The sequence below is a fragment of the Sphaerodactylus townsendi genome, linkage group LG06 (genome assembly GCF_021028975.2).
Source record: "Sphaerodactylus townsendi isolate TG3544 linkage group LG06, MPM_Stown_v2.3, whole genome shotgun sequence".
NCBI classification, from domain to species: domain Eukaryota; kingdom Metazoa; phylum Chordata; class Lepidosauria; order Squamata; family Sphaerodactylidae; genus Sphaerodactylus; species Sphaerodactylus townsendi.
This window is the reverse complement of record NC_059430.1, coordinates 87,352,326-87,364,252: the sequence shown is the minus strand read 5'-3', so window position 1 is coordinate 87,364,252 and position 11,927 is coordinate 87,352,326. Positions and strand designations below refer to the sequence as shown.

The 11,927-nt window shown below is 42.6% G+C and overlaps 1 protein-coding gene across 2 annotated transcripts in view; it reads right to left on the bottom strand.

Annotated features, from left to right (window-relative positions):
* Positions 1 to 152: 152 nt before the first annotated feature.
* RELN (reelin) overlaps positions 153 to 11,927 on the bottom strand; it is a 370,687-nt gene continuing 358,912 nt past the window's right edge. Inside the window, exons 64-65 of one of the 2 annotated variants that reach the window (XM_048499920.1) lie at positions 4,357 to 4,362; positions 153 to 1,310 (exon numbers count right to left, since the gene is read on the bottom strand). In XM_048499920.1, coding sequence (XP_048355877.1) covers positions 1,214 to 1,310; positions 4,357 to 4,362 — 103 coding nt within the window. In that variant the 3' untranslated portion in view covers positions 153 to 1,213. The remainder of the gene's footprint in view (positions 1,311 to 4,356; positions 4,363 to 11,927) is intronic. The other variant, XM_048499921.1, reaches the window with a different exon arrangement.

The window sequence follows — 11,927 nt, the reverse complement described above, 5'->3', positions numbered from 1 at the left end:
GCAGACACAACAGTTCTTTTCTCTGTCTCATGATTTGAAATGTTTTCTGAGGATAAAAACTGCAATCATCAACTTCCCTGGTCTATATGGTGTGCATAGCTTGTAATCACTCCCTTGCCCCAATAAGCTAGAAGAAAAATGAGCCACAAAACTTATTTGTTGACAATATCTTTATTGAAGCATGGGATTTCAGCGGGTTCACGGCAGAGTGAACCATGTTTTCAAATTATTTATGATACAGTTTAGGGCTGTAGGGTCCCGTTTTATGTTGCTGGTGTAGGTACAACATTTTCAGAAAGTACAAACATGACCCGCAATAATAACAAACCACAAAAAAACACGAAGGAACGCTCACTGTTTACAAATCACTCCATTACTACAGAGATCAAATGGCAGTTACTGTAAGTAAATCATCCACTGAGAATTGTTTTTACTTTTGGACAAGGAAAACAGGGGCTTTTGTTTGGAGGGGGAAATTCACAGCTGTTTAGCTTTTTAAAGTTTAAATGTTAAGCTTTTTTTCTTGCCCACAAAACAACAATACCTGACAGACATATCCAAGAGTAAGAATGAAGGTCATCAAAGTCTTGTACAACCATTTCTGCAATTACCTTTTCATGGATTAGGCATTTAGGTCTGCATTATGCAGAGCATCAACTTTGTTAGAAGCCCAACAATCAGCAGCAAAAATGTTGCAAGCCAATACAGTGTCAACATGTCATTTCACAGAAGAGAATACAAAGAAAGGACAAATAACGATAACTTAATCATAGAAAATGATACAGTGCATTTAAAACCTATGTGACAAAGAATGTTAAATATCGCACTTGATATTGCAGTTTTTGAACTTAAAATATGAAACAGTCTTTGTGCTTAATTGCAGGCTTGTTCGTTTGCTCGTTTGTTGTCTAGTTAGAAACAGAGCCAGTTGCTTACTTCCAATACTGCCACTGTAACTTGCATTACAACAGATCACAATTTTTTTTCACAGACACATCAACATTAAAAACATTTACCTATGAGAAAAGAAGTAACTTCTCATTAGATCACAGTGCGAAAAAAGTGGTGTAACGCTCTGTCTTGATGAGGGGGGCTGTCAAAATATTCATTAAGAAAAAAGTCCTGATAAATCCAGACTGCAATGCTAGCTCAAAAAGAATGGAAAGCGACACATCACATGGTGGGGAGAGAAAGAAAAGAAAGGTCTTGCTCTTCATGGGTATCGTCTAAGTGACCTTCGTCTTCTGTTGTAGAAATGCCTGAGCCCATGTTGCCGTGAAAAATTCATCATGTAATTTTGTTTGCGAGTACTGTTCAGTGGAAAGGGTACGGAGAGAAAACATTGTCAGCAAGAGCAAAGGGTACAAGGCTGCATTCTTCTACGTTTGACTATTATATATTTATTATATATTTATTGATATCCATACAAAATTTTGTAAACGTCTTATGATAATATTACTGATGCCATGGAGCAATCCAGAGAACGGTTTCTTATCTAAGGTCTAGCAGCAGCAACTGAGTTTACATATTTCTTTTACACTGTAAGATGTCAAAAGGCTTCAGGCATGTTGTCTGACTTCTGCCCTTTGTGTGCAAGGCAGACAATATTGATTCCTTAGTGAGTTCAATTTAGGAAGAGAACAAGAGCTGTACATTACTTTCAAAACTGTCACGTGTGTTCAGTTAAAACCTGTAGTATCAATGAGGCATGGATATAACTTGTTCTGACACTGGAGGGAGTCACTGAGGGGTTGTCAGATTTTGCTACCCCCTCCGAACTGTATTGTTGAATGTACACTGTTATATTAAGCTTTAACAACACAGATGTCATGCTCTTGGAAAAAGTAGCAAAATTTCTTTTACAAGTGACAGAACTTTCTAAGTAATGTATACTGCTATATACAGTCTTCCTGTCTGCGCTTTGAATGTACTCTTGATTTGTATTTCAAAAATGTCTGGCAACGCTCTAGAACCAATTTTTAAATGCCAAATAAAGGTTGTTGTTGTTGTTATTAAGCTCTAGAAGCAAATGGGTATTATTCATGAAGATGGCACAAAAATAAAGCACTGTTCTCAGGAAGGTGGGTGTGAAATCTCCATTGTTCACTGACCTGATTTCCTATGATATGTGCATGTGTGTCGAGGGCACAAATGCTGCACAGGGATATACCAAGGGTAATCCATGGGCCTTATGTATAACGATAGCAGCCATTATGTTAGGATATAATTCTCAGAGGGTATTGGCATAATGGATCTACACACTAAAGCCTACAGCTGATACATCTTGAAAAATCCACAAACAAAATTGCTGTAGCCTAAAGCAAATGTTCAAGGAAGGCCATTCTTTGCTTAGCAAGAATATACAATATTTACATAATATTTTCATACTATACCACTGGAGGCCCGACTATTATCAGCTGTCACCCTCCCTAGCTGTCCATTGGGATTACAAAAGGAAGAGTTGCAGTTGATTTAAAACTGTGTCCTGGGAATGAAACTTTCTGATTTAAAACGGCACAAACTATACAGAAGTAATATATAGCTTAGGCTGCTGAGTGATAGTTAACAAATGTGGACTCTCCAAGAGTTTCTTATCCATTCCAAAGGAGAAAACAGATCCATACCTATAACATACCTCTGGGCAAGGAGATTCTTTTCTCCAAGTGAATTGACTGGGCATCCCAACGCATGCAGGAGTTTGGTGTGTGCATCAGAGCATGTATATTAAACATGCTTTGCTATTCCTTTGAAAGGGTCATCAGGATTATGTGGTTACCAGACCGAGACCTTTTTCATTTTAATACTGAAACAGCATTTCATGTACCTTCAGGCTGTTCACTACGGTATGTCAGATACATTCCTAAAAAATTATAAACTTATTCTGCAACAAAATATTCTGAATGCAACGAACCTGGACCTTTAGAAGAGATAGTGCTCAACACCTTGGAGTAAAATCCCCCATAAAATACCTATCTGTTATCCAAAGATATAAGTTTCTTATAGAAATCCTCTATAATTAGAATTGTCCCAGATTATAGGAGGTTTTTGTTTTGAAATTCTAACAGTATTTTTATTAATAGGATTTGCAACTGCTAAGAGTTTATGACTGTATATCCAAATAACTATGTGGTTTTCAGTTGTTTAGCCACCAAACAAATACTGTCAGCTTGTCCAGGCAAGTAGCAGTTTTTGTTCCAGGTGAAGACTTTCTATTCCAGTGGAATTTATGATCAGTAGCGGGCTGCCAAATTACAAAGAGATTTAATGCCATGGGCCTTTTCAGAATAATTTTTGATCTGAAAATAGATATCATCCCACCCATTTTGGTTTAGCAGACAAGACTTCCTGCCAAGCTGATGGTTCTGAGAAGCATCAAGAGAAAGGTAAATCCTTGCTAGTCAAAGGCAGGATTCGTAATATTTTGGACCAGCCAGTAAAGTCTCAATTTGGGTGGCTGCAGCTCTGCAATTCAATTAAACTTTTATGATAAGCAGAGTGATTGATGCCACAGATCCACCTTGTCTGTAAGTTAATTAAAATTACCCTGAGTGAGAGGTTAGCGAGGTCGGAAGCATACATTTTATTTTCAGACAAACGGATCTACAAAAATAAATTCATTTAAGGGTGACAGTTCCTTTTCCCCTTTCATCTTTTCAACATGATACTTACACATTCCATCATAAACTAGACTCCCCCTGTGCTGCACAGTGGGCATCAAATTATTTTTCATTTGTTATTCATAGGTTATTATCTGACTGCCTTTATGACCTGAAAATGGATGACAAGACCAATTCAAAAGCTCCTTTCTTCTGTGCTCTAATTTGTACATTAGAACTGCTCTGGATGTGTTTTCGTGTTTGACTTTTGAAATAGTCAAACTGCTGTCAAGATAAAAATGCAGGTTCTACAAATACCATAAAGATGTTTCTTGGCCCAAGCCATCCAAATGGCTTGCTGGAGCAGCACTATGAGAAAGGTGTTGATACATCTCTTGGGCTCTGCTTGCTCCTCACCATCACCAGCATAGCAGGGGACTAGCATTCTCCACTGGGCCTGTGCCACTGCTAGCCAAATACAACACAAGTCCTTGTGGCATAGGCCCAGGAGGCGATGGTGAACGTTGCTCAGGGTGACAAAACACCTTGAACTGGCCATTTGCAACATTCAGATTGACTGTAGATTTCAGGGGAACCAAACAACCTAGAAGGATAAGATTAGGCTCTTCTAGAGACTTAACTTCATGCTTAACATGCTTTGAGGATACAACTGAACCTGATCCAGTATTATCAAAATGAAAGAATGATCATTTAAGAACTATAATGTCAGATCTTATACTGTGGTAATGAAATTACTCACCTTACTCTAGTGTAAAACCAATGACAGCAAATAATGAAATACAACACAGATTAGAAAATGTATTTCAATGCATGCAGCACTGTGATTAGTCATAAAAGCCTGATGAGGTTTAGAGGCAATATAGGAATTTTCATCTCTTTTAAAAATAAAAATTGAACAAATTACTTTCTTATTTAAAAGAACTCTATATGATCATTTCATATTTCAAATGATTTATAAACATTATAAATAATACTAAAAATATAACCTGCAACATAGTTGGGCATAAATAGTGGAGAAAGCTATAAGTTTGCAATATTTTAACACTTTATTTTCTGTGCTACATAAATTCTTCCCTCAACTACATGCATAAAATGGCTTTCTATGAAAGAGACAAAGCAAAGAAAGACAGTTAGCTAAATGAAAGCACTTTGTTACTTGCAGAAGGCAGAATTAATATAAAAATACTGCAAGTAAGAAAAGCATGAAGATTTTTTGCAACAAAACCTTTACAAATAATTTGTGCCAAAATATCCAATTATCTTAATTATGAACAGCATAGTGCTGATAGTCATGGAAATATTAGCAACACAATTAACACCAAAATTATAAAGTTATTATTTTGGTATTTAGTTTCACAATAAAGAATTTTTAGGTTCTTCCAGACTTATAATGAAAGTCACAAACATATCATGAAGGAGAAAAGCCCCTTCACCTATTGGGCCACAACTAATGATTTCTTAATAAACGTGTAAAGGTTTGCTCTTTTCACAAAGAAACAATTACTCAAAGTGTACATGCCAACCAAAATGTGCAGTTCCATTAAGCACTTGGGTTAGGGGAGAACAGACAAAGGAATGGAAAGCAGGCTGGAATGGTTTTAATTACACTATTAACTATCAATATTATTTAACTGTATTCCACATTCAATTATATTTGTACTCTTCTGCGCCAGGGCTCAGTATGTCCTCAACCGAAGAACATTATTGATGTGGTCAGTTTGTGGCCTTTCTTATGGGAGCAGCAGTGGCATAGTGGTTAAGAGCAGATGCACTCTAATCTGGAGGAACCAGGTTTGATTCCCCGCTCTGCTGCTTGAGCTGTGGATGCTTATCTGGGGAATTCAGATTAGCCTGTGCACTCCAGCACACACCAGCTGGGTGACCTTGAGCTACTCACAGTTCTTCTGAGCTCTCTCAGCACCACCTACCTCACCACCTACCTAGGGTGTTCGTTGTGAGGGGAGAAGGGAAATGAGTTTGTAAGCCCCTTTGAGTCTTCTTACAGGAGAGAAAGGGGGGGAAATAAATCCAACTCTTCTTTTTTACAAACATTATGGTAAGAATGCTGCTAGAACACGGCCATACAGCCCGGAAACCACACAGCACCCCATTATGGTAAGTGTTAAATTAAATCTACAGGGCTTTCTCTGATATTAGCAATGCTGTTAGATTTTGAATTTTTAGCAGAGAAAGTTACTTCTATATATTGTCTTCTATGATCAACAAAGTTTGACTATGTGATAACAACCCCTGGGAGGTTGTTGTTGTTGTTGTTTTTGGCCGGGGGGGAGGGGGGCATTTTATAGCATCATTTCCAGTGATTTAACCAGAAGAGATGGCACATGTTGCTGAAACACTAGCAACCTTTCAAACATCTATGATTTTACCAAAGTGTTTTAAAGAATTGTTAGAGTGTCCCAGAGACATGTGATTTCACTTACGGTTATGTAACCAGTCCTGTTTTCTCCTTAATTTCTCTTGGTGAATCAGGCTGGGAAATATCCTACTACAGCAGAATACCTGGTCCACCTAGCTAGAATGCAAAGAGCTATACTGAAGGGCTTTGGTACAGAGGCGTAGCTAGACCAGAGTACGTCCACCAGGCCCAAGCAACACAGGCAGGCTTCCGGCCTGCTCCATTCCTAAAAGTAAGTGGGCTAGTGTGTCGCGGGGGGGGGGGGGGGGACCGGGGGGGGGGCCGTGTGAGGATGGGGAAAGGGAGGGGGATTTTTCCGCCCCCCACATGACTAGAAATGGTGCGCCCAGTGCATTGTGCACCCCTCCGTCCTTTGGTGGCTTTGCCACTGCTTTGGTACGTGTAACATATAGTGACCAGGCATCCCGCTTTTGGCGGGACCCACCCGATTTTTAACAATTTCTCCCGCGTCCCTCCGCCTTGTAAAAAAAGTCCCGATTTTTGCTGGCTCTCCTTGGCTGTCTTGTGCTGGTGACGGTGACAGGGGGTGCCCAACGCACCAGGCGCACGGCTATGGGTCACGTGGGGGGCGCAAAATTCTCCCCGGCCCCTCTCCCTTCCCCCTCGTCAGTCTGCTGCTCAGCTGTGGCCTCAGGCTCCTCCACATCCCAAAGAAGCCAAGCCGGCAGCAGCCAGCCCGACAGCCAGGCCAGAGCAATCAACGGTGAGAGCCCTGAGCAGCCCTAAGCAAAAGGAGCAATTGACTGCTCAACTCCCCTTCCCCCTCCCTGCAGAGACTTGGAGCCTGACGACTCACTCCAGTCTCCACAGCTAGCCTAGCAAGCACAGGAGTCGGGACTTTTTGTGGGCTGGGATCTCCGCTCTGGTTTTCCTTCGGCTGCTTTGCTCGCTGGTGGATGGAAGGAGAGGGAGAGAACTTCCTCACGATCTCCCCAACGAGGTGGGGGGGGGGGTTTAAGAAAGATTGGGAGTTGAGAGGAGGGGGGTGGAGTGGTGAAATTCATGGGTGCTTTGTGTTGTTTGCTGGGGGAAAAAACAGTTTCGTTTTCTCTTAGCTCATCATGCAATGGCCCTTTTCCAGTCTTAATTGCTGTGTCTTTCAATGGCAATTCATAGGTGATGAACTTGAGCTGCTAAAACAATTCCCCTTCTCGTTTCTGTTGTTCTAAACCAAGGTCTCTGTTGTGGTATTCTGGAAGATGCTGGTTGAATGGGGGCTTTGGATTCTTGCTAGTATTAAACGTTAGCTTAGCAGAGACTCTCAGTTCTTGCTTTTTTGCTTTTATGGTGCCTGACCCAGTTCAGTGAAGGCTTCTGAGCTTATGAAGAGTTTCCATTATTATTCTCAGAACACTAGAACCAGGGGGCATCCATTGAAAATGCTTAGGAGAAGAATTAGGACTAATAAAAGGAAATATTTTTTCACGCAACACGTGATTAGTGTTTGGAATATGCTGCCACAGCAGGTGGTGATGGCTGCTAACCTGGATAGCTTTAAAAGGGGCTTGGGCAGATTGATGGAGGAGAAGTCGATCTATGGCTACCAATCTTGATCCTCCTTGATCTGAGATTGCAAAGGCCTTAGCAGACCAGGTGCTCAGGAGCAGCAGCAGCAGCAGGCCATTGCTTTCACATCCTGCATGTGAGCTCCCAAAGGCACCTGGTGGGTCAGCCAAGGAGTAGCAGAGTGCCAGATTAGATGGTCTCTGGTCTGTTCCAGCAGGCTCTTTCTTATGTTTTTACTGACTGTTGTATTGAGAGACCTTACACTTAGTCCCCCTTCCAGTTTGTTGAAATAAGCTAGTCATATGAATGGCTGTCCCCTTCTCAAGGCTACCCTGGGCTGTTTCAGTTAGGCTTGAGTTTTGGAGGGGCTTTTTCCTTCAAAACTAAGCAGTTTTTGGGATTTTTCTGTGTGGAATCTGGGCCAGTTGGCCTGTATATTTAAGCATCAGTTTAGCATCAATTTCACCCACAGCCTCCACCACAAAGCAGATTCTTGCGTTTTCTGTGACCTGGGAGGGGACTCAGTTCTTTGGAAGCCTGCTCAATGCCAGCACCAGGCCACCAGCCTTGGAATCTGGCCAGTTGGCCTGTATATTTAAGCATCAGTTTAGAAATTTAGTGCCCCAGCTTTCTCCTGTGCATGTTTCTGAGAACTCCTGTCCTTTATGTGGCTTCCAAAAGGCCAGAAACTTTTTAATGTGACAGGAAACCTTCAGGCTTCACTTTTGTCTACTAAGAAGACAAGAAGGATGTCAATGCAATCTGCTTATTGTAGTTGTGTAGCCCTGGAGGAAGAAGGTACATCAGTAGGTAGAAAGTTAAAGACCAGAATCTCCAAGATAGCATTCTCAGAACTGCTATCAGTTCCATGCACAGATCCACTGAGCAGGCAGAAATTAGGGGGCTCAATGCATGATGAGGAAGTGATGCAAGAAGGAAAGCCTTGGATTTGGTAGGCACTGGGAAGCAGTGGCATAGCCACCAGGGGACGAGGGGGTGCGCGATGCACCGGGCGCATGCCTGAAGAGGGTGCCAAAACCTCAAAAATGCATTTAAAAATATTTTAGTGTTTTTATTTCGTCGGCCTGCAGGGGGCGCCATTTTTAGACTAGCTTCCGATACCAGGAATTACTTCATTGTTTCGCCAGCATGGCCAGTTGGCCATGCTGGCAGGGGCTGATGGGAATTGTAGTTCCTGAACATCTGGAGAGCCGCAGGTTCCCTACCCCTGGACTAGCGGCACCAAAATTTCAGGATGATATCAGCCAGGTTTGGTGAAGTTTGGTTCAGGGGGTCCAAAGTTATGGACCCCCAAAAGGGGTGCCACCATTCCCCATTGTTTCCAATGGGAGCTAATAGTAGATGGGGCTTCCCTTTGAGGGTCCATAACTTTGGACCCTGAATTAACCACTCAAACCTGGGTGGTATCATCAGGGATAGACTCTGCTGATACCAGCCAGGTTTGGTGAAGTATGGTAGTTATCTTCAGGATAGACTCTGCTGATACCCACAGCCAGGTTTGGTGGAAGTATGGTTTATGGTTTACTATTAGATCCCATTGGAAACAATGGGGAATGGGAGAACCCTTTGGGGGTCCATAACTTCACCCCCGGAACCAAACTTCACTAAACCTGGTGGTACTCAATCAGGATAGTCTCCTGAAAATAGCCTGAAATTTTGGTACTGCTTAACCATTGCTACCCTGACAGGCACACTCACCTCCGCATTGGTCCCTTCTGGTTCCTTCTGAGTGGATTTAAAGGGAGAATCTAGGCTCCCTAGGTGATTAAAAAAATGAAGGTATTTGTAAATGTAAGGTTGTAATGATTGTGAGGGTACCTGTATTATATTTTAAGAGTCTGCAGCTGTTGCACTGGAATTGGTAATCAGTAGGTGTGTTATATTGAGCACAGCTGCAGAGTGATTTTAGGCTATGTGTGAGTAGCAGCTTTGAAATAAAGCACCATGTTTTGCCCTTCCTCACTTCTGACTTTGAGACATAACATATTGAATGCGTTTGTGATGTTCCATGACGGTAGCCCAGCAAAGTTTTTGTGAAGCAAGCGACTGTAGAGTAAATCTATGGCCTTCTTTCAAGGGCAGCTGGGAACAGTTGACTTTGAGTTTCCCTTTGAAGTGGCAGGAGTTATGAGGTCCGAGATTGGAATTCTTACCTTCTGGGTAAAATGCCCGGCATAACAGACCCAGAAAGGAAAAGAGCCGTGGTTTTTGGAGCCTCTAGTGGTGAAGGGGTGTTTGACCTCGCCTAATCATACCGATAGCCTAAGAGACTTATCAGCAACACCGCTATAGAGATACTCGACTGCATTAAGGGAACCATTTCTTTATCTCCCCAACCTGCCAGAAATAGCTAGATCTGGAGTAGTTTTTTATAAACGTGATCAGGAGGGGACTGAAAGCATTGCAGCTTATGTTGCAGTCTTAATGGGCGGTTGGTAGTTATAATTAATAAATGTAATTCTCTCCAACTGGAAGAAATGTTAAGGATCGTCTCGGTCTGTGGTCTGAGAGGAGGCACCATTGCAAAGTTGCTGCTGGGCAAAGCACAGGATCTTGACTTTTCAAACGCATACCAAGCGAAGCCTTGAATTTTGAACTTGCTGCAGCCTCTACCTCTGAGTAAGTGCGACACAAGTTTTCAGCAGCTCCACAGAGATTGCGGTGTAAACAGCTAAGGCAATCGTAATCTGTAGACCTGCACATGGTGGAAATTCTAGAGACTGCAGCATGGTGCAATTGAAGATGGGGAAGACCCGTACCACAACAGAGGGGGAGGATGTTAACAGAGAAATGTATGAGTTTTTGTGGTGGGCCCCTACGAGAGAGAAAGGTGTAAATTTAAAGAGGCACAATGGTTTCCCTGTTGTAAAACGGTTAAAGGGGCATATTGGGAGAGTGTGCAAGAGAAATGGAAAAGGCATCAGGGACCAAGAAGACATGGTTCCCGGCTCCATCTGCTACACACTCTGTGGATGTAATCTTTGTTGTCCCTATGTGAAGTTGGCTTGACTGGCCAAATAACCCCACATGAGCAGTGTGGGATGGTGTTTACGAAGCTTGATGTAATTAACCACGGCAAACCCGAGATCCAGCGTAAGCTGTTTGCATCTGTGACTGTGAAGATCCAGGATGTCCCTTTGGTGTGCATGGAAGTGGATTCTGGGTCAGCATGTTACCTCCATCAAGCCTACATGCGGGACACTTCATAAAACATTTTGCCCATTATGGATGATTTGGACATCTTAATCTTGTGGACTTAACGACTTCCACGGATTATCAAGGACATAGAGTACCCTGGTGGTTGGTAATGTGTAATGTCCATGTGAAATATCATGTTCTGATGGATGTTTGGAAATTGTTAATAATAGTGGAAGGAAGGCGACGTTTGGACGAGCCTATTAAGGACTGGTTCTTGGGAGGTTGGGGAATTGTAATTACTGGAATCTCATGATAAGTTAGCAAGCTTAATATGGGAGGCTGCTAGGTGAGAATTTAAGAGCGTGGTTTGCTGAGGGACTGGGGCAGTATATGGTCCACCCATATCATTGCATCTTGATCCTTATCCCCAGTACCCCCCAACACGTCTAAAATCGCGGGCGCATTCCATTTGCTTTTGGCATGCCTCAAAGTGGATGCAGAACTAGATCGCCATTGGAACAGGGAATATTGCCTTGAAACATTGTCAGCGGTAAATGCAAAATGGGAAACTCGGCAATTGTGACCCCCCCCCTGGAAGCGCCAATGGGGATGTGTCGACTTTTGTGCTGGGATTATAAGTGCAATACCATTAACAAGGCATTCCAGAAACATCCGCATCTGCCAGTGCCAGCCAGCTGTCAGTCAGTTGTCAGGCAACATTGGCAGGGGGGAAAAGGTTTCTGCAAAATTAGATCTGAAGCCAGGCATAACACCAACAGCTGGAAGTGGATGATGCCACTGCAGAAGCCCAGACGAGCAGTGACTCACAGGGGGCATTCAGAGTAAAAGCCGCTGCAATTTTGAGTGAGCGTATTCTGGGATATTCCTAGAGTCGGATGGAAGAAATATTAAGAAACCTTGGCCGGGAGTCAAGTACCCTCATATTTTGATGATGTCTTGATAGTGGGTGCAACTGAGGAGGAACCGATGACACGGTAACGGAAAGTACTGCAGTGTTTCCTCAGATGGTAGGGTTATGCTGCTAGTTTAAAAAAATGCGGTTTGGGAGTAGCTTAAGTAGAGTTTTGGGGATACATGGTAGATGCAAGGGGAATCCACCCGACATCAGCAAAGCGTGAGGGCCATCCAGGGATGCCCCAGCACCACAGTCAAAGCAAGAGTTACAGGTACTTTTTGGGATTAAGCCA